The sequence below is a fragment of the Carcharhinus amblyrhynchos genome, chromosome 30, assembly GCF_965287045.1.
Source record: "Carcharhinus amblyrhynchos chromosome 30, sCarAmb.v2.hapA, whole genome shotgun sequence".
Taxonomy (NCBI): domain Eukaryota; kingdom Metazoa; phylum Chordata; class Chondrichthyes; order Carcharhiniformes; family Carcharhinidae; genus Carcharhinus; species Carcharhinus amblyrhynchos.
In genome coordinates this window covers 15,195,803-15,219,489 of record NC_137353.1, presented here as the reverse complement: position 1 = coordinate 15,219,489, position 23,687 = coordinate 15,195,803, and the positions used below count along the sequence as shown (strand labels likewise).

Sequence of the window (23,687 nt, the reverse complement as noted above, 5' to 3'; positions counted from 1 at the left end):
TAGTGAATAACACTGGTCTCAGCAGCAACACCTGCATAACATCACTTCCACCATTTACCAATCCAAACAACTACATTTAATATGTAGTTCTAAGGTGGCACAGTGGTTAGCAGTGCTGCCTCACAGTGCCAGGGACCTGGGTTCGATTCTGGCCTTGGGTGTCTGTGCAGAGTCTACAGATTCTCCTCATGTCTTTGCGGATTTCCTTCAAGTGCTCTGGTTTCTTCCCACATTCTAACCATGTGCAGGCTAGGTGGATTGGTTATGCTAACTTGCTCTTTAGTGTCCAACGATACATTGATTAGGTGGATTGGCCATGCTAAATGTGTGGAGTTATGGGGAGAGCTAGGCCTGGATTAGGTGTTCTTTCGGAAAGTCATTGCAGATTTAATAGGCTGCATATATCCTTCAACCAACATCACAATGCTAAACAGCCTCCTTCTGCACTGTAGGGTTTCCATACTTCCCTGTTCCCTAGTTTATGGCCAGAATGCTGGCTATTCTAAATCTATGCGCTTTGAGCTTAGTTGTGAGTCTAAGATGCGGCACTTTTTGAAAGAGTTCGAAGGTCCAGATATATAAATAGACCGTATTACCCTGGTCTCATCTTTCAAAAAATTTATTCAAGAATGTCCTTCCCTATCGAAAGAGTGCTAATAACTCTCCATTATATTGATGATTACTTGATATTTTCTATAACATCAAAAGTAAAGATTTCAACATCCTTCCTGTCACTGATCTTGGTCTGTAGTTCCCTGAAGTTCCTGTCACGAGTTGGTCTGTAGTTTCCTGAATTTGTTCTCGCTGTCTTTTGAAGATAGGAAGATATAATCAATAATTAAATCTTGTCTTTTTTTTCATGAGTTACTCCTAGATCATAATGCCGGGTGTGGTGAGTGCTGATTTATTTGAACGAGTCATTCCTATGTTACCATTGCTTTCAACATTTGAGAGAAAAAAGCATTTTAAATGCAACACCTACTTAGAGAGGCTGGCACAGAACCTTCTGATAATTACCATGGTCTTTATAATGGTCCTCTTCGCCAATGATGTTTATGATGGTAAGAATTACATTTTGTTTTGAATTCTATCTTTTATCATTCATTGTTCTATTCCATGCCCCCCCCCCCCCGCCCGCCCCGCAACCCCACTCTACACTTAACCCTTTGAGGCTTTCCCCGGCACTCACTCCTATTCATGCAGAGTGAGTTGCTGCATCAGAAGGTGATGCCATACTGAGGATGGTGTGGGACTAGAAGTCAACGAGATTGTTCAAGTATTCACGATGAGGTGGAGGAGAGTGGTTTGAATAACTTGCAGTTAGCAGCAGGTTGATGTTTCTTCTCTGTTTCTTCCTCTGATTTCTCCTGGCTGTTTACCTCCTTGGAGCCACCATAATGTTTTGAAGCAGGAACCACACCAGTATAAAACAGCAACGAAAGAATTTGACTTTATATTCAACACGTGAGGGCATTCCATAAAGAAACTTTACAGCCAATAAGATAAATTTGAAGTGTAATCACTGCTGTAAAGTAGGAAACGTCATAGCCAATTTGCCAAACAGCATTGTAATCGTAACAGTTAATCCTTTTTGTGATGTTGGTTGAAGGATAGCAAGAAATCTCACAACACCAGGTTAAAGTCCAACAGGTTTATTTGGTAGCACAAGCCACTAACTTTCAGCACACTTGCTGCTTCTTCGTCAGGTGAGTGTGGATTGGCCAGGGGATGGGGAGGAGGGGAACCTCCTCTGCTTGCCTTCAAAATATTATAGATTCACAGAATCTCTACAGTGCAGAATGAGACCATTTGGTCCACCAACAATAATCCAACCCAAGCCCTATCCCCATAACCCTATGTATTTACTCTGCTGGTCACCCTGACACCTGACACTAAGCGGCAATTTGATATGGCCAATGACTCTAACCTTTAGACTGTGGGAGGAAACTGGAGCACCTGGAGGAAACCCACGCAGACACGGGGAGAACATGCAAACTCCACAAAAACAGAATTTTTGCCAGAATTGAACCTGGGTCCCTGGTGCTGTGAGAGCTGTGAAGTTTGAACACATAGAGTCAGCACTTGAGCAATGGTCCAACCAGCCTGACAAGTCTGCTCCGGAGAAGTACAGCACCTGCAGCATTTTGGATAAGCCCCCAATCCTATTATTCATCCCTCTGAGCCTGTTCTGTCACTCAATTAGATCAGGGCTGATCTGAATCTTAACTCCATCTAACCACCCATAATCAACCATAACAAATGCACGGCTCCAAGGTTGAAGTCAGCTAACAATGAGAATGAGGATCAAGCTTGGGATCAGTTTCTGTGTATGGCCCACAACAATATTGGGTAATAACTTGATCCAAAGAGCTTTTGGAAGCCTATGTTAATACTGAGAGAAAATTACTTCTAATTTGAATTATTTCCCCCTTTGTTTTACAGTTGGATATTATGTTCTGTGCTATGAAAACAATACAGTTGTTACAAAAAAGGACATCAACATTTGTGCAGAGAGCATGAAGCCATCGAATGAAACACAAGCCCCCGAGGTCAGAATCTGATATAAAGTTTAAAATCTTCCTTTCATTCTTCTTCCTTTTATATTTTCTGTTAAACATCCAATACAACATGTTTTTTCATTTACCCACTTTCTTCACTCCACCATTGGCAGCCACGTTTTGGCCCTGAGCTCCAGAATTCTTTCTCTGAATCTTTCCACTTCTTTCTCCTTTACCAATCTCCTTCATCAAGCTCCTGGGTCAGCTATCCTGATATTTCTTTATGTACTCGGTGCCTTGGTGTCCAATTATTTTCTGGTGATGCTCCTGTGAAGCATCTTGAGATGTTTTTTGATCATGGTGCTATATAAATGCAAATTGTTGATCCCTGCTCTGTTCTTATTGGCCCCATGGAATCACATGAAACCAATTCTTGGTGATTTCAGATACCTGTCACTTTGTGAAACCCAAGCACTGCAGGAATTTTTCAGTTTTGATTCAATATGGTGACATCAATGTTCACCATTGACTTTGCCTCCACTTTATCTTTTCCATTGATCTGCTCAATGGTAATGACCATGAGTAACATTGATCTGTTCAGTTGTTATGACTATGAGTAATATTGATCCACTCAATGGTAAGGACCATGAGTAACATTGATCCACTCAATGGTAATAAACATGAGTAACATTGATCCACTCAATGATAATGGCCATGAGTAACATTGATCCACTCAATGGTAATGAACATGAGTAACATTGATCCACTCAATGGTAATGAACATGAGTAACATTGATCCACTCAATGGTAATGAACATGAGTAACATTGATCCACTCAATGGTAATGACCATGAGTAACATTGATCCATTCAATTGTAATAAACATGAGTAACATTGATCCATTCAATTGTAATAAACATGAGTAACATTGATCCATTCAATTGTAATAAACATGAGTAACATTGATCCATTCAATGGTAATGAACATGAGTAACATTGATCCACTCAATGGTAATGAACATGAGTAACATTGATCCACTCAATGATAATGGCCATGAGTAACATTGATCCACTCAATGGTAATGACCATGAGTAACATTGATCCGCTCAATGGTAATGAACATGAGTAGCATTGATCCGCTCAATGGTAATGACCATGAGTAACATTGATCCATTCAATGGTAATAAACATGAGTAACATTGATCTGCTCAATGGTAATGACCATGAGTAACATTGATCCATTCAATGGTAATGACCATGAGTAACATTGATCCGCTCAATAGTAATGACCATGAGTAACATTGATCCATTCAATGGTAATGAACATGAGTAACATTGATCCATTCAATGGTAATGAACATGAGTAACATTGATCCACTTAATGGTAATGACCATGAGTAACATTGATCCACTCAATGATAAAGACCATGAGTAACATTGATCCGCTCAATGGTAATGAACATGAGTAGCATTGATCCGCTCAATGGTAATGACCATGAGTAACATTGATCCGCTCAATGGTAATGACTATGAGTAACATTGATCCACTCAATGGTAATGACCATGAGAAATATGTTGAGTAGTTCAGGAAAACCCAGAACACATTGGAAATTTACATCAAAGATTTACCCAAAACATCCAGGATATTGACCTGTCTGGCTTCCACTGCACCTAAATCATGTTTAGCTAATAATCTCTGGGTAAGTGAAGGTTTAGGGAAAATTATTATTAATAAGCAAAATGTATAAAACAGGGAGTTGATTAGAGGCAGGCATCTGGAGAAATGATGAGTTGCAAATTAGCCTATTAGTGGAAAGACAAATGTTTACATGTGTGACCAGAGAAAACAGTGGGGCTAGGGAAGATCATAGAATCCTACAGTGCAGAAGGAGACCATTTGTCCCATCGAGTTTGCACTGACCACAATCCCACCCAAGCCCTATCCCCATAACCCATGCATTCAACCTAGCTGGTCCGCTTGACACCAAGGGGAAATTTAGTATTACTAATCCACCTAAACTTCATGTATTTGGGCTGTGGGAGGAAACTGGAGCACCCAGAAGAAATCCATGCAGACATGGGGAGAATGTGCAGACTCCACATAGACAGTGACCCAAGCCGGGAATTGAACCCAGGTCCCTGCTGTTGTGAAGCAGCAGTGGTAACCATTGTACCACCGTGCCACCTTCAGGAAAGGGGTAAATTCAAAGTGGACTGATAAGGAAATTGCCATGTACCTCTCAAATGCCAACTCCACATGGTAGATAACATCAAAGGGAAAGAAATGGTGTAACTGTATAACACTAACTAACTAGGGGGAAAGAGAGACACAGGTAGAATAAGGACCATAGCAGTGGCAGATATAGTCACCTCAAAGATATAGCCATTTCTCATCTTTGCTGAACCTGAAGACTGTTACCCTGATCTGGCCACCTCAACTTGGGTGTGGTAATCATTTGCTGGATTCAGTTTATACAATGTTTTAATATTGGATACTGGTTTGGAAAAAGGATATCTCAAAGTTCGGATAACATAGCTTGTTTGGGACCAAGGGGTAGTTTCATGTAACATTATGTATGTACAGTAATCAGTGTACTTAAGAGCCGTAGTGTATTATCGTCCTTCTTGTCGGGCGTGCTTTGTGTTTTTCTTTTAAGTTAATAAATATGCTTTATCAATTGCTCACATAACAACTGGACAGTTCCTCATTGGGTTGTACATTGTTCCTCACATTATATACAAAAAAACACAGACACCTCTAAGAACCAAGTGTGGCGCCAAATTAAACTAATCCTTTCTGCCTGTCCTTGGTCCATATCCCTCTGTTCCTTGGATATTCAAGTGCTTATCTAAAAGCCCCTGTCTTTTCTGCCTGCACCACTGCCTCTGGCAGTGTGTTCCAGACACCTACCACTCTGTGTGAGAAAAACTTGAGCCTCACATCTCTTTTGAACTTTCCCCCTTGCACCTCAAGTGCATGCCCCCCTGTAGTAGACATTTCAACTCTGGGAAAAACAATCTGACTGTTAACCCTATCTATGCCTCTCATAATTTTATAGCTTTCTATCAGGTCTCCCCTCAGCCTCTGCAACTCCAGAGAAAACAACCCTTGTTGGTCCAGCCTCTCCCTATAGCTCATACCCTCTAATCCAGGCTGCATCCTGGTAAATCTCTACTGCAACCTCTCCAAAGCCTCCACATTCTTCTTGTAATGAGGTGATGAGAACTGAATGCAATACTCTAAGTGTGGCCTAACCAAAGCTTTATAAAACTGTGACATGACATCCTAACTCTTGTACTCAGTGCCCCGACCAATAAAAGCAAGCATGCCATATGCCTTCTTTACCACTCTATCTACTGTGAGGGTGTGTGGAGTGTCAGGGAGGGGTGGTACCTCCGGTGGGGGAATATGTTGTGTCCTTTTCAGGGCAGTTTGGCCACCTTTTGTCCCCACCTGGCACTCAGCTCTCACTTGTGGCTGCCCGTAGCTGTCTGCATGTGACAGTGGCCACACCCCAGGCAACGGCTTTGACAAGCCGGCTAAACCAGGTGAGGGTAACTGACGGGTCTCAACCCTCTGTGAGATAGGGAGATGTCTATGGGTTATGGGGATGGACAGACTCCGGCGGATTGAGTGGATGAGACCAATGGAAGGTCCAACAGTCAAGAAGGCGGTCTCTCCCTCACTTTAATCCAAATCAAGCGCTAGTTTCAACACCATCATCATGTGTCCTGTTCAACCCTTGAAGACCTGTGGTGATGGGCAAACGACGAAGCAGCAGATGTGGATACACTGGGAGCTGTAGTCACAGACCTGCACGCAGGCAGCTCAGGTCTAATGGTCATTTTCTGCTGACTGAAGCAGCAGTGGAACTTGGCGTCTACCTGGGCGGCTGAGCAGTCCTCTTCAGGAACACACTGCTCACCTCCATAGAATGAGGAAGGGGCTAGAAAAGGTGCCCTAAACATTGCCTGCTTCACCCACCGCGGCTGGCGGCGATCCCATCTTGGGGTTGAACAAACAATATAAAACACAAAGCTCACCGTAGGCACTTGGAACATGTGCATGCTTTTAGACAACCCTACAGCCGACAGACCAGAGAGAAGGACAGCCTTAGTTGCCAGAGAGCTTGCAAGATGCAACATTGACATTGCAGCCCTGAACGAAACTCGTCTTGCCAATGTAGGTCAGTTGACTGAAACCGGTGGTGGATACACTTTTTTCTGGAGCGATCGTGGCAGTGATGAGTGACGTGATGCTGGAGTTGGATTCACCGTCAGGGGTCACCTTGTTCGGAAACTTGATTGTCTACCCAAGGGTGTGAACAACTGGCTTATGACATTACAGCTTCTGTTACAGAACAGAAGTCAAGCCACCCTGATCAGCACCTATCCCCCACAATGAACAACCTGGATGAGATGAAAGACAAGTTCTACGAAGAACTAGACGCCCTATCAGCAGTGAGCAGTACCGACAAGCTGATCTTGCTTGGCGATTTCAATGCAAGAGTAGGGTGTGACTCTGCAATCTGGCAGGGAGTCATTGGGAGCATGGAGTGGGCAAGTGTAACAATAACGGCCTACTCTTACTGAAGACCTGCGCAGCACACGACCTCCTCATCACCAACACAACCTTCTGTCTGCCTACCCGTAACAAGACCTCCTGGATGCACCCCCGTTCTAAGCATTAGCATCTTATCGACTATGTCATTGTCAGGACAAAAGACAGGCAGGATATCAGAGTAACCAAGGCCACGTGTGGTGCTGACTGCTGGACAGATCACAAGCTCATTGTCTCCAAAATGAGACTCTGCATCAGACCCAAGAGGCGACAAGGAAGCAAGGTTATGAAAAGAATCAATGCAGCCAAACTAAAGAACCCTAGCATAACTTCAGCACTGGCTGAAGACTTAGAAATCAAGCCTGCTGACCTATACCTCGCAGGGAGCGCTGACGACGATTGGGAATGCTTCAGGGATGCTGTCCATTCATCTGCATTGAAGATGCTCAGGCCCTCTACCCGCAAGCAGCGTGATTGGTTTGATGAGAATGATGAAGAGATACAGGCTCTACTTGTTGAAAAGCACTGTCTTCACCGGGCCTGTCAGAACAACCCATCATCAGCTGCTAAGAAAAATGCTTTTACCAGTGCTCACAGGACAATCCAGAATAAACTGCGTAAAATGCAGGATGCCTGGCAGAGCGCCAAGGCAGACGAAATACAGGGATACACTGACAAAAATGACTTGAAATGGTTCTATGAAGCCCTCAACGCTCTCTATGGACATCAATCCCTCGGGAGATCCCTCCTCCTGAGTACAGATGGTACAACTCTCATTACAGAGAAGGCTCAGATCCTGCAGAGATGGGCTGAACACTTTGAAGCCGTCCTCAACCAACCGTCATCTATTTACGATGAGGCAATAGACAGGATTCCCCAGGTTGATATCAACAGCTCCATGGATGACCCACCGGTAGTAGCCAAAGTCACGAAAGCTGTCAGCCAGCTATCCAATGGCAAAGCCTCAGGGGCAGATGCCATACCCGCAGAGTTGTTCCAGTCCTTTTGGAAGCAAGGATCCATTCCTTAGGAACTTAAAGATGCTTCCATTGTACACCTCTACAAGAGGAAGGGCAATTGGCAAGTATGCGACAACCACTGAGGAATCTCGCTGCTCTCCCTCACAGGAAAAACCCTCGCAAGAGTCCTGCTAAATCGTCTGGTCGCTCACCTGGAGCTGGGCCTGCTTCCAGAGTCACAGTGTGGTTTCCGCAAAGGTCGTGGGACAACTGACGTAATTTTTGCTGCGCGTCAACTTCAGGAGAAGTGTCAGGAGCAGAATCACGAGCTCTACACAACCTTTGTTGACCTCGCGAAAGCCTTCGCTACTGTAAGCCGACAAGGCCTGTGGAGGATCATGTCAAAGTTCGGCTGTCCACCCAAGTTCATTCAGATGGTATGCCACTTCCATGATGGCCAGAGTACTGGATGGCGGAGAATCCTCTGAGGCATTCCCAGTCACCAATGGCATCAAACAGGGCTGTGTGCTCACACCCACACTGTTCAGCATGATGTTTACTGCCATGCTGAATGATGCCTTCCAGGACAGCGTTGCTGGAATCGGCCTCAAGTACAGAATGGATGGGAAGCTTTTCAATCTGAGGAGACTTCAAGCTATTACCAAAGTGAAGGAGACTGTTCTGAGAGATTTCCTCTTTGCCGATGACTGCGCCCTGTATGTTGGCTCAGAGCCAGAGATGCAAGTCAGTATGGACAAATTTTCCACAGCTTGTGACAACTTTGGACTCACCATTACCATTAAAAAGATCAAAGTCATGCACCAGCCTGCTCCTCATGCACCGTACACAGAACCCATAATCACAATCAAAGGGCAGAAACCACAGGCAGTGGACCAGTTCACTTATCTTGGCAGCACCCTCTCTCGAGCAGTGACTATTGATACAGAAGTTAACTGCAGAAAAGCAAAGGCAAGTTCTGCTTTTGGTAGACTGTGCTCCACTGTATGGGAACATCGAGGAATCAGCCCAGCAACAAAACCGAAGGTCTACAGCACCGTGGTGCTCACTACCCTCCTGAATGTCCGTGAAACGTACTGTGTATCGAAGGCATGTAAGACAGCTCAATCATTTCCACATGACTTGTCTTCGCAGAATATTACGCATCAGATGGCAAGACAAAGTATCAGACACTGAAGTTCTCTCTAGAGCAAGTCCACCATCAGTCCACACACTGCTGATGAGAGCGCAGACCCGGTGGGCAGGTCATGTCATCCATATACCGGACGAGCGCATAACCAAGCAGCTCCTTTTTGGGGAACTCTCTGCCGGAAGACACTTGCATGGAGGGCAGAAGAAATGCTACAAAGACATACTCAAGGTCTCCCTGAAGTTGCTTGACATTGACATGACCACCTGGGAAATGTTGGCATAAAACCACCCTACCTGGTGCTGCCTCATCCACAAGGGCTGTCAAGCTTACGAAGCAAGGTGCATTGCTGAAGTGCAACTTAAGTGCAAGCTGTGCAATGACTAATGGTGTCGAAATCCTCATCGACGACAATGGACAAACAACATACCTACTTTGTGTGGCCACTTTCAAGGAGTCCCAAGTTCCCTCTGTATATCAATACTGAACAGGGTCCTGCCATTAACTGTATACTTACCCTTAACATTTGATCTCCCAAAGTACAGCACCTCACATTTGCCCAGATTAAACTCATCTGCCTTTTCTCCGCCCATATCTGCCGTTGATCTATATCCCACTGTATCCTTTAAAAACCTTCTACACCATCCACAACTCCACTTATCTTTGTGTGTCATCTGTAATCTTATTAACCCACCTGTCCAAAGTTTCATCCAAGTCATTCAGATATATCATAAACAGCAGAGGTCCCAGTACGGATCTCTGGAACAGCACTAGTCACTGATCTCCAACCAGAAAAACACCTTCTATCACTACTCTCGGATTCTATGGGCAAACCAATTCTGAATCCAAGAGGCCAAGTCACCATGGATTCCATATATCTTAATCTTCTGGATGAACCTACCATGAGGTACCTTGTCAAGAGCCTTACTAAAATCCATGTACACAACATTTACTCTGTGTCCTCAGCGATCACCTTCGTCATCTGGTCAAAAATATCAATCAAGTTAGTAAGATATGACCTGACTTGCCATGCCAACTTTCTCTAATTAAGCTATGCTTTTCCAAATGCGCATAAATTCTATCCCTAAGAATCCTCTCCAATACCGTCCCAATCACTGATGTGAGACTCACCAATCTATAATTTCCTGGATTATCCCTTTTTCCTTTCTTGAATAGAGGAACAACATTTGCTATTTGCTTTTCTTCTGGGAACTCTCCAGTAGCTAGCGAGGATACAAAGATCTTTGTCCAGTTAACAATTGTCAAATGTTTCTGGAACCATATATCAGTCATTATAAAAATTTGATCAATTCTTTCTCCAGTTCCTGACATTGGTGATAGGACTATTCCTTGTGTACATGTTCCTCATCAACAGAGTCTGGGAATTTTACTTCCAAAATTGTATCCGTCCACATCTGGAGGAGGTGATCTTTGAGCTAAACGACAGTGTTTATCGGGCTATGGTGGTGAACATCAGTGAAAACACTCCTCAGCATGAAAACAGAAATAGGTAATAATTGATTATGGCTCTGAACAGTTTCTGGATATGATCTGTTGGTTATGAGAGGAATTTGTTTCTATATTCCTCCAGAATAAATTTTCTTGTAACTGTTTTTAGTGTTTTTAGTTCCATTTGTTTATGCAGACCTCCAGATTCTCTCTGAAGTCAACATTCCTCATGTGTGGGTCTAGGAATTGGGTGTTAGTGGTGATATTGGAGGACATCATAACCAAACGGAATCAGTGATTTGTTAAAGACCATTCTGTATCTGCAGGCCCCCTTTTCATTTTAATGCTTTAATCCTGTCCTGTTCTAAACTGGCTTCAAATCTGGCTGTCCTTTTATTAGTGCATTCCCTCAGGACAACTCAGGCAGGATCATGATAGATAGCACCAGCTGGAATGGTTCAATTGTGATGCAGTTACCGGAACAGTTACTGTCACTAACATGGATCTCTTTTCTTTCAACTTTAGGATTTACAAGAAGCCCTTGACACTGCATATCAAATCTATCTCCCCTGTGAACACCAACAAATCTATTGTGGTTTCACTTTGCTTCATCTTAAAGAATTTGTTTTATTGTAGTGTAGCATGTGGACTCATGGCCACTTCCATATCATTATTTAACAGTTATAAGGATGAAGTTAAAGAGTGCAAGATTGAGAACAGAAACCTTTTGTGCACCATCCCAGAATACCACACTTTGAAATATATTCAAATATTAGCTATTACTTGCAGTATCATTAGCATTTTAATCATTTTATTTTCTATGTTTTGGTCTTGCTGTTGTATCAATTCCTCCTGGAACTCATTTCTAGCTGTTTATAACAACAATATTATACCTAATTACAGTTATGAATCATTGGAATTTCAACACATTGGAATTTGTTTCATGGCCTGGGGTATAATCCTTCTCTATTTGAAAGAGAATGATTCCATGCTGATACATTATCGCTATTTGAACAGTTTGCACAGCATACATGAGCAAATCGATCATGGTGGAAATGGGCATCTTCTTTCAAACCAAAACGAGTTCCAGTTTCTGAAGGATATGAAACAACAAACTCTAATTGATGTGTTTGACAAAGATTTGCCTATCAGGGTATTATCTTAGTCTGTTTCAGACTCCCACTCTCAGAGTTCTATTTCCTCCTAAACTGAACTCTTGATTCCATTTCCTCTCCATCAAAGACTGTCTATTTCCATTTCCATAATGTCATCCACAGCCTACCTCAGCTCATCTATTGCTGAATCCTTCATCAATTTTGTTTACCTACCGTGTTCTCTATTGCCATGTGCTCCTGATTGGCCATTGATCTTACACCCTCCATAAATTTGATATTTAAAATTGCTTCCCGTGTTTACCTAACCTCAAGTACCATTCATCCATCAGCCCTGTGGTCACTATCTATATTGACTCATTGTACTGTGGACCACAACCTCAATTTTATATTCTTCCTTATCCTTGTGTTCAAATCCCTCCATGACCTCCGTCTCTCTAACCTCTCCAAGATCCAACATCCTCTCAAGGGCAATTAAGGACAGGCAACAAATGCTGGTCTACCTAGTGACATTCATATCCCATGAAGAAAAATCTTCAAGATCTCTGTGGAGCTCCAAATCTAGCCAATGCAGTCCCCACCCTCTTCCCTCTACAATTGGGAGTCAAGCCTTCAGTCGTCTAGATCTTAAGATCCTTAATTCTCTCCCGAAGCCTCTGATTCTCAGTTTTCCCCGAGATATTGCTTCAAATCTAATTTCTTCACCAAATATTTGGGCACTCATCTCAATGTCTCCCTCTTGGTGTCAAATTCTTCTGTAACTAAGTTCATGTGAAGAACCTGGAACGTTTACTGCTTTAAAGATATGATGCATATGCTTCTTGCTGTTGCTTGAAACATAGTTAACCATTCCTGGATCCTTGCTTTGTGCTGAGTCAGTTGAGCTCAACTGGGATGGTGTAACTCTTATCTACTGTGCCCAGGTCATACAGGAAGAAAATCCCAGTCTGACCCTGAGCCAGTAACTGCTCTTGGAGCTCCTTCTAAACAAAGTACTTTTATCGGCTTTCATTTTAGAATAATATTTTCCATAAAAGTATTAGACATTTAACAATGTGTTCAAATCTTCTCATGGTTACAGAAGATGTAAACTTCAGTCCTGGACCATCATTACAAGAGTTTCTCAAACTAATGTCCCAGGCCCAACTATCATCAATGCTTCAGAATGACCCTCCCTCCATCATAAGATCAAAAGCGGGGATGTTGGTAGAGGATTGCGTGATGCTCAGTGCCATTACAATTCCTCAAATACCAGAGCCGTCTGTACCCTCATGCAGCAAGATCTGACAACATTCAGGCTTGAAATGAGAAATGGCAAGTTCATCCAAGCAGGCAGTCTCCAACAAGAGAGAATCTGGTCATCTCTCTATGAAATTGTTGGATCCCAAACTACGCCACCCCTCCCACCTTATTAACATTCATTGACCAGAAACTTAACTAGATGAGTCACATAAATACTGTGGCTAAAAGAGCAGGTTAGCGACTGACTTATCTCCTTACTCCTCACTTACCATTTTCTGCAAGGTATAAGTCAGGAATGTGATGGACATTCTCTACCTATCTGGGTGAGTGCAGCGCCACCACTTGATACTGTAGCATAGTGCTTAGCACTAGTGGTTAGCTTTGCAGCTTCAAGGACCTGGGTTCGATTCCCAGCTTGTGTCATTGTCTGTGAGGAGTTTGCATGTTCTCCCTGGGTTTCCTCCCACAGTCCAAAGATGTGCGGGTTAGGTTGATAGGCCAAGCTAAATTGCCCCTTAGTGTCTTGGGATGTGGATGTTAGCAGGGTAAATGTGTAGGGATACAGGGATAAAGGCCTGGTGGAATTGTTGTTGGTGCAGACTTGATGGGCTGAATGGCTTCTTTCTGCACTGTAGGGTTTCTATGGTTTCACTCTAGTCATTACCAACGACAATTTGCAGCCCACATGATTAGCATCCTATCCATAACCTGAAACATCCACTCTCAACCCCATGAGTGTAACTGGGCTGCAGTGTGTGTCATTTACAGGATGCACAGCAGTAGCTAACTTGCCATGGTTTCTTTGATAGCACCTTCCAAGCTCAACCTCTTTCACCAACAAGGAAAGGGGAAACAGGCACATGTGAACAACCTGCACTTCCAAATTACACACTGTCCTAACTTGTAATATATTGGTGTCTCTTCACTGTTCCGGGTCTCAATTCTGAAACTGTCTACCTAACAGTACGTTGCAAGTGCCTGACCCAGTCAAGACTTCCCTTGGAGCATTCTGAAGAATGGAGGCATCCGTTCATTTTGATTGTCATACATTTTACAGAATGATTCAAAAGAATCTTGGGAAGTCAGAGGTGGGTAATGTGTGTAGACTTCAGATGAGGCAATAGGACAGCCGTTGGACTAAAGACAATGCAAGTGTTTGATGGGAGTCCTCTCAATGGAAGAAGAACAATTAGGAATAAAACTTTCTTAAAGTTTTGGAGGAAGCATTGATCATTAGAAAATTCTCAGAACTGGAATGATCAAGATAATATGAGTTTTATGATTATTATGTTTGATACTAATGTTTTATTCAATGTGTCACTCTTTAGTAAGTATAATCATTGCATTTTAGCTGTTTTTCTTCAGCTGCACTTTCTTTTATAAGTATAATAAACATTTATATGTTAGAACTAAGCTCCCTCTAGTCTCTTGAGTTTCAAAGATCCAATTTTACATTCTTCCAGTACTCAGTTTAGGTTCACACATGGAGAAGGGAGGTCTGGGAACAGTTGGTTATTCTGGAACTGACTGTAATGAAGAGGTAAATGATCAGGCCTGGAATAACAAAGTACCTGTTATTCAATGAGCAATTCACCCACACTGAAAGGGACTTTAGCTGCTAAGATCCACCTTCATTTTATGAATTTGTCACTCAGACAACCTTTTGCAGTCTTGCTCTTCCCTCCATTGTGTGTTGATGGGAGAGACGTCTATACCTGGTCTGTCTACCCACTGATGCAGGCTTCAGGTACTGACTAAAGATAGGAAATCCCCAATACAAAGAGAGACTCAGATTTTGGCTAAATGCTTTGCATAGAGATAAGGATGAATTTGTACCAAACTCACTGGTCCAGTAATTCTCATACAAACAACACATGGTAGCTAATCATCATCAACACATTACCCAGCAAGAAACCAACACCACCATCCCTGCAATTTCTGGCAGAATGGAAAAACAATCTAACTCAGCTAGTGTCTGCTTTGATTAACTCCAAAGACAGTTGTCCTTGCAATGTGCAAGGTACTCAGTGAGGCCAATAGGGGACTTGAAGCAGAAAATTACTCCCTCAGCACCTTAGTGTCCTGCCTTCTATATCAATGGACTATTCCTCATTGAATATCTTGTCTCTAATGACAGTAAACTTCTTAGTTTCTATCATTAACGCATTTGAAAACGTTTCTCTGTTGTCTCTCATCACAATCTGAACCAATATGGTGCATCTCCAACAATATTTAGGGGATAGTTTCAGAAGCATTGTACACAAATTTATCACCATGCCATTTAGTACCTGAAAATACTCACGTTCCTTCTGGCTGTGATGACTGAGGGAAGTAAGACCATTAATCAAGCCATTGTGTATTCTATTATATCATAGATCTACAGGTACTGAACACCTTGATTCCAAACAAGAAATTATCTGTGCCAGTGAGTTGCAGTTAACCTGACAGCCATAGTGATTTTAGATGGTGTACCTACAGTTTAACACTGGTCATCCACTGTAGCAGAAAACCACATTTAACATTAGCCCATGTGTTTTCACCTGGTGGATCTCAGTGGTGGCAGCCTCTCTCCAAGACAACAGGGATTTCTAGGATTTATCAACTGGGAGAAACATTAGGACCATTCTTCCAAGAGGCTAATTCCAAAGGTGTGCTATTCTAGTCTGGTCTGATGCAGGCTTATTGCTCAGCATCAAGAATAAGCTCCAAGCTTCAACTACCTTAGTATCTGTATATTCTAATACGAGTCGAGGTCTATGGGAACAGACAGGAAAGTGGAGCTGAGACCACAAGCAGATCAACTGATCTTAGTGAATGGTGGCAGACCAGGCTCAAAAGGCCAAATGACCTACTCCTATTCATATATTACTAGGACAGTACTGCCAAAATTTAACAGCTCATTCATGAATGGCTTCCAGATTTCTCTAAGCAATTACAATCCAAAGTGGTTCTTTATACTGTGACAATACTGGCCCTTAAAGAAAGGTATTTTAATAACATTTCTCTGCAGGATATTTTAGAGTCCCTGGTCTGCACTGTGTTGTCTGCAGCTTGTGTCCTTCATTGTTACTGAAGCAGTATAGTTGACATCATGGTTGTTTCAATATGAACTAATGCAGTGTTCAGATGTTTAAATATTCCCTTGGGATTGCAGAGTAGAACTGGATTTGGGATCATTGACAGGTCAGGTGATATGACTAGGAATAGCTATTCTTCACAGATCATCCCAGTCTTCGTTTCAGTTTTCAGAAGCTACTTGAAGCTGAGAGAAATGACAGTACTTACGCTCTGTGGAGGTGCAGCGTTTGCTGTTTAAGTGTTGCTGTGTTGGAAGCTGCTAAAGATTGGGTTTACATCTGAGGTTTTGCTATTTGGAGAATATATCCTTCCCTGAAAATTGCTGTCAGATTCACTGTCCAGAAGTCTTAAAAAGCTGAAAATTCAGCATCATGCTAACATACTTGCTTTTGTGCTAAGTAGAATCATAGAACCCTACAGTGCAGAAAGAGGCCCTTCAGCCCATCGAGTCTGCACCAAACACAATCCCACCCAGTCCCTACCCCCATATATTACACCCACTAATCCCTCTAACCTACACATCCCTAGACTCTAAGGAGCAATTTCTTAGGCATGGCCAATCAACCTAACCCGCACATCTTTGGACTGTGGGAGGAAACCGGAGCACCCGGAGGAAACCCACACAGAGATGAGGAGAATGTGCAAACTCCACACAGACAGTGACCTGAGCTGGGAATCGAACCCAGGACCCTGGAGCTGTGAAGCAGCAATGCTAACCACTGTGCTACTGTGCTGGAGAAGGGGCATATCTGTGGGATATTGCTTTACATTGGAACAACAGAGATAACTAGTTGTTAAGTGTTTTACTGTGTCATGTTTAAGTCTTGTAATTGGTAAAAGTTATGCCAACTCTTTGTTGTATTCTGTGTTTGATAAAAGCTTCCTAATGGTCATTTGAACCAAACTTGGAATGAAAAACTTTACGCTTACATGTGCCAAAATCAAATGTAAAATTTAGGGTCCAGGCTAAGTTCACAAAAGAACATGGAGTTTCTGGCCTGGGTCTTCACAGTATGAAACTATTGTTTCAAGAAACAAAGCTCCATATCAATGTAAGTAGTTCTTTATTTTTCTTCCTCCTGATGCACTGCTCATAAATTTCCTTAGAAGTAACTTCAGAAAGCAGTACATCCCATGGAGTATTTTGACTTCCAATTCCATTCCTAGCTAGAGATTTAAATACTCCTTACTCAGTGAATTTAGCCCGTGAAGCACAAGTGCTTTTCCTCAGGTGTCCCTCAAGCAAGTTTCACTCCAGGTTGATGAGTTCTCCACTTGTGTCCTCCAACTGCGGACTCGTAGTCCTCCTTGAACAGCCTGCAGGTCCCTTCCCAAATCATGCAATAGGCTGATACTCTGGAGACCTGGATCATGTCCCCTTGCTCAATGTTCATTTCTACACAGAAAACAAGTTCAGCACTGGGAACACAATAGTGCAGATTTAACGTAGAGTATTTCCAATGCAAAGGTCCAACAGAAAAAAATCTCATTAAGATAATTTGGGGTCGATTTTGAGTTGTTCAATGGTGGAAATGGGTGATGAAAAATTAGCTGTTTCACATCTGTTCTTGATTTTTCAATTAAAAAGTGAAAACTAGGCTATAACCTGATGTCACCTGTTTTAAATACTGCACAAGGTTGAGATCCACCCTTTTGTGCTCATATTGGCCCAGTAATAGAAAACCTATTCCAAAGCATGTAACATAAATGAACAAAGAACACTAGCATTAAGAGGAATTGAGATAGAGGGTACAGTGGCACAGTTGTTAACACTGCTGCCTCTCAGCACCAGGGACATTTGGTTTCCTTTGGGTGCTTCAGTTTCCTCCTGCAGTCCAAAAGATGTGCTGGTTAAATTCTCCCTCAGTGTACCCAGAGGGGCACCAGATTGTGGTGACTAGGGGATTTTCACAGTAACTTCATTGCAGTGCTAATGCAAGCCTACTTGTGACACTAATAAATAAACTTAAAACTTAGATGCCTTAGTTGCCCATTTCTGAAGTGAGAGAAAGGTCGTGAGGCAAAAGGTTTTACAGAGGAAATTCTGGAGTTTAGAGCACATGCACACAGAGATGCAGCTTGTGGGGTTGGTATCTGACGTCCAAGCTTTGGCTGGGATGGACAGCTTGAGGAATTTGCAGAAGTGGTATTGGGGTGCAGGAATAAGGACAAAGGCAGGAGGGGACTTCTATACAAGTGCAATGTCTATTATGGCAATTGTCTGTTTTTTTTTTAATTATACATCAAATAGACTCAATAAAATGGAATCTTCTTCCAGGGCCCAGGAATCACTGACAAAAGGTCTGGATCCTGTACTTCAGATTGTTACAGACTCCCATGACAAGTATGACATGGAGAAAACCACAACCGAATGTTGCTACTTAGTGATCTGTAAAAGCAGTTTTTAAATCTTTTATACATGGAAAAGAACCAAAAAAAACTCTACATACATAAAAATAATTATATATGTGCACTTTTTTTTTAAATTTATGGGACATAGAGAAGATTTTTAGCAGCTGGTCTCTCTTCGGATCCAACTTCTCCATCACTGTCTACACATCACTTCTCCTCAACCGTCTGTGTCAATCCTGTGCGCTGTGGAGGGAATCAGAGGGAACAGTGATCTCACAGTAGAAGATTGCACTATTTACAAAAATAGATTCAACTTCAAAACTTAAAAGCCGATGAACCAAAACTAATCTTCACTAAGATACAAAATTCAACTGAGGGGGCAGTGGGATATATGTTCCTATTAGCTCAAGTTGCAGAGACATCCAACATCTCCATCACCTATTTAAAGGGGAAAATATTGAAAATAAAATGCTAGTCTGCAGCAGTAACTTAAAAACTACTACATGGGCCACACATCTTGGTTGTAATGGATTTATTCTCCATGTGGAACTGGAGACACGGGAAATGCTGAGAAGTGCTGAATGATATGGCAAAGTTTGGTTTCCCATTTTAAGCCTGTTTCCAGCAATAGTGCTCACTATTTTATACATTGTAGTCCTGTATTGTAATTCCATATCTCAGTCATTAATACAGAGCCTATCCAGGAGCTTTCTGAATGCTCCTCTCCACAAGGTCATTAACATCTTTAGGGTAAAGGGAATATATGTACAATAAGCTAATTAAACATCAAGATAGTTGATCCTTTTCTTGAATTCCTGCTAACTGCCCTTTACACTCAAGTGTTTGCATACCATTGTCTTGCAAAATCACTTCAAATTATTTCCCTATAACTGACATTAAACTAACTGATCTGTAGAGTTCAATTCCACTCATCATTTTTCAAATAATGAAGTAGTCTGTGCCAATATGTGGTATAACTTGGACAATATTCAGATTGGGTTATGCATGGGAAGTAACATTTGCTTCAAGTGGAAAACACTGACCATCTCCAACAACTTTCTCTCAACAGTCAGTGTGGAGTAAATCAGCCAACAAGATTCATAACTCAAGACACATCCTTAAATCCCTTTTGCTTGTTGTACAATAATAATGATGTGCATTAACACAGTTAACATGGTCCAGCTTTGACCTCCTTTACTAACAAACTGATGGTCAACAGGGGTGGTACAAGGATCACTTTGAATATAACTCACATTGCTTTGGTATCCTAAGGGACTCATTGTCTGCTGTCATGACCTGGTGCAGAACCCCTCGAAACAGATAGATCACTTTCAGACTCTTTTCCTCTCCGACACATGGGTCATAGAATCCTGGTACGCCAGTCTGTGATAAAGACCATGGATCAGGAATTTTACAAACAAAAAACATACACAACTTGGCAGGAAGAATCTGGGAATGTTTACTGTACCAGGCTCCCAAGGAAGTTGCAATTGCACCCCCACCGCCCCACTCCAACCCAACGCTATGGGAGATTCATCTGTGATGAATCATAGTCAGGGTAGTAGTAAGGGAGCAGCAACATAAACTTGCTGGTAAGATGAGGAAAATGAGAATAAATCTTCCAAGGTCCCTGCTCCTGAATATTATGCAGGGATTCCTGCTGTGAAGGGCACAACTGCAAATCCTGGTTGTGATGAAATGCAAAATGGTAAATCGGCAGTCCTAGTTTAAGAATTACGGTTCCTGGTGGGTCTTGTGATTTCTGTGCATGCACTGGGGTGGGGAAATGGCTGCACATATGTAGCCATTGGTTTTACATTCTTTATGTCATAAACTGTTACTGCACGCTTGCACAGAAGAAGAAAAAATAGTTTACAATTTACAATGCAGGTCTGGTGACAGGAAGGTCCCAGGTACGGGACAGGAACAGAGATCAAAGGCAAGTCCTGTTGGGTAAAGTTGAGAGAAAGGAGTAGTTAAATAGGTCTGAGATAAAGAGACAGCTGCGGCAAACCAATTTGAAGTGATGCAGCACAGAGCAGCCCAGAGAGGTCAGCTCAAGGTTGGTGACTCTGTTGTGTGGACAGTAAGACAAATGTAGGATTGGTGTTCTGAAGACCTATAAGTGTGCATAGAAGTTTAGCGTGAGCATACTTGGAGATCCATGGTAAAGGAATCTTGGAAGGTGAGATTGAAATCCTGGAGATGGCTCCTTGTTAAAGCAGTTCAAGTGGGAGTGATACTGGGAGAGCATTTTCAGGGCGATTTCTTCAAAGTTGGAAACAGGAAACCCTTCTGAGAAAGAGTTTTAGTGAGACGAGTTGGTTCACTGTGACAAGTGTCTGGTTGGATTGTTGAGAAATCCAAGAAATCTACTTTGGTTGCACCTGTCATTTACTTTGGAGTATGTTGTTTGACCACAGTTCAGAGAGTAAAAGAGAGTTGAAATAAACTGGTAGTTTTCCAGATGGCAAGGTGTAACTAATGGTGTGTTACAACATGATGTAGAGATGCTGGTGTTGGACCGGGGTAAACACAGTAAGAAGTCTCACAACACCAGGTTTAAGTCCAACCAGTTTATTTGATAGTAATCCCACACGCTTTCCGAAATGGTGTTCCTTCGTCAGGTGTGTGGAAGGTTCTGATCAGAGAAAGGCATATAAAGACACACACAGTTTACAGAATACTGATTAGAATGCAAGTCTTTATAGCTAACCTGCTCTTCAAGTCTTAAAGAAGCACACAATGTGAGTGGAGATAGCATTAGCATAGGTTAAAGAGATGCGTATTGTCTCCAGATAGGAGTCCTGTTTTACCTCCCACGAATGAGTAAATACAAAAAAAGATTTTCATTCAAAGGATTAATAGAATTGTCTGCTTTTGAAGATGCTCAATCGATCGATATATTCCTGACTGAGATCCAAAGATTAGTGGTCACTAAGGAAACGAGGGATTTCGGGATAGAGCAGGAAAGTGGTGTTGACTTGGAAGTTCAGCCATGATCTCAATGAATGGTGAAGGAGGCTTGAACGGCTGCTTCAGCTCCTATTCCTCGTGTTCTGATGTCCTGGCCAATATTTATCCCTCAACCTACGTTGTGAAAGAGATTATCTTGTTGTCATCACATTGCTGTTTGTGCAAGTTGGCTGTTGTGTTTCCCATATTCCCACCAGTAATTGAAATTCTTCAAAACAAAAATTGTTTGTGAAATGCTTCAGGACACCATGGCTGTGGAAGATGTTATATTGATGCAGATCTTCATTTCCTTTATTTCCTAATCCAGACATGGATATTTGTGTGGAGCGAGCCAATGCAGGTCAGGGAAATCTCAGAGGAGGAAATGAAGAGTGGTGAGGAGGTGGGCAATGGTTTTGGGGGACCGAGAGGGTGAGGCGATAGGGAGGGAAAAAAAAGACCCCACAGACTGAGAGCAGTGTAAGCAATACAATGTTGGAGATCATATCAAAGAAACATTCAGCCTCACCTTACAGGCTTCTGTAAGAATTAGTTTTGACTCCTTCACCAGGCACTGAAGAGGAACAGTCACATCAATCACTTTCGCCCTCTCATTCTTCCCACTGCTGTCAGTCACAAATTTCCCATACCAGGCGTTGGTGATAATTAATCCTGAAGACGACAAGTGGACACTTACACATGTTCTAGCAATACCACTTCCACATCAGGCATGCCCAGTATTACAGCACAAGCCGGTGAAAGTCTAAATAAGAGATTCTCAAAATGACCTTGGAGAAGTTCTCAAAGGTCCTGAGGAGGGCATGGAGTCAGAGGATTCCTGTATATATAGTCTCTGGCACAGGGCTCATCTGCGGGGGGCGGGGGGGGGGGGGGGGGATTTTCCCATCCTGCCTGGCACAGGAATTTTAGCAGGCGGAAGGGGCAGACCATGCAAAGGTCCACTGACCTCAGGTGGGATTTTCTGGTTTTGGGGCGACCACAGCCAGAAAATACTGTCCATTGTGTTTTACAGCACAGAAAGAAGCCCTTTGGTCCATGAGGAAATGGACCAGAATTTCTCCCTAAAAGTACATCAAAACTAGCAGGAGATGTCCATGCAGGGGAGATTGGTAATGTGACTCTTATCATTCTCTTTTGAAACTATACACAGAATCCAAAGAAGCAGACTTTGGGAAATGTGATTTCCTTACAGGAAACATGCCAAAGAATTCTCCCACCCCTTCATAAACAACTTGGGCTGAAATTGGTTTACATTTTTCATAAATTACTTTCTGCTGTTGCATAACCATTTTTCTCAGCTTGAGATTACAAACATGAACTAATCTCTACTTTTTGCAATATTGCAGGGAAGAATTTCAACTTCAGTTATTGTGATTTTTAATCATGTTACAGCAATTCATCATACATGTGGCTGGGCTAAGGCAGCATTAATGAGCAAGAAAGAAAATGCAATGAAAGAAAAAAGACATTTAAAAACAAATATGCAACACAAACTAACTCTCACCTAGTTTAGACTCTTCTATTTCTATAATCCTCCTCACAGACTCTTGCATCAACCGAACCTAAAAAAAACATAAACAGTTACACAGATTCTCTGCCATAAACAGCAGAGAATGTACATGCATTAGATTAACTTTCTTACTTGATACAGTGGTAGGAACATTTGTGAACAATGCCCACTTATGTTAAGACTTTTTGTTTTTCTATACTAAAGGCGCTAAATAAATGCAAGTTGTTGCTAATAATGAAACATAGGAATTATAGGGTGAGAAAAGACCACAGTCCATCTGGTTGAGCTCCTCCATTCAGATTGACATAAGATACAAAAATAAGAGACTGGCTGACTAACTTTCAATAGACAATTGCCTAATTTTAAAGATATTTAAGGATTTTAAGGATATTATTAAACTAGAAAGAGTGCAGAAGAGATTTACTAAGATGCTACTGGGACTCAATGGATTGGGCTATAAGGAGAGACTGGTTAGACTGGGACATTTTCCTCTGGAGCGTAGAAGGCTGAGGGGTGATCTTATAGATGTCTATAAAATAATGAGGGGCACAGATCAGCTAGATAGTCAATATCTTTTCCCAAAGGTAGGGGAGTCGAAAACTAGGGGGCATAGATTAAAGATGAGAGGGGAGAGATACAAAGGCATCCAGAGGGGAAATTTTTTCACACAGAGGGTGGTGAGTGTTTGGAACAAGCTACCAGAGGTAGTAGTAGAGGCAGGTACAACTTTGTCTTTTAAAAAGTGTTTAGACAGTTACATTGGTACAATGGGTATAGAGGGATATGGGCCAAATACGGGCAA

At 42.2% G+C, this 23,687-nt stretch overlaps 2 protein-coding genes across 2 annotated transcripts in view; one reads left to right on the top strand and one right to left on the bottom strand.

Moving 5' to 3' along the window:
- The first annotated feature begins 880 nt into the window (after nucleotides 1-880).
- On the top strand, nucleotides 881-10,680 carry LOC145360026 (uncharacterized). The gene is made up of 3 exons (XM_080214924.1): nucleotides 881-1,061; nucleotides 2,443-2,549; nucleotides 10,489-10,680. Exons 1-3 carry the CDS (start codon nucleotides 881-883, stop codon nucleotides 10,678-10,680), a joined length of 480 nt encoding a protein of 159 aa, XP_080071050.1.
- A 7,553-nt stretch (nucleotides 10,681-18,233) lies between these two features.
- Nucleotides 18,234-23,687, bottom strand: part of LOC145360101 (dnaJ homolog subfamily C member 11) — a 44,368-nt gene continuing 38,914 nt past the window's right edge. Inside the window, exons 13-16 of the mRNA XM_080215060.1 lie at nucleotides 22,880-22,937; nucleotides 21,884-22,026; nucleotides 19,653-19,782; nucleotides 18,234-18,642 (exon numbers count right to left, since the gene is read on the bottom strand). Coding sequence (XP_080071186.1) covers nucleotides 18,617-18,642; nucleotides 19,653-19,782; nucleotides 21,884-22,026; nucleotides 22,880-22,937 — 357 coding nt within the window. The 3' untranslated portion in view covers nucleotides 18,234-18,616. The remainder of the gene's footprint in view (nucleotides 18,643-19,652; nucleotides 19,783-21,883; nucleotides 22,027-22,879; nucleotides 22,938-23,687) is intronic.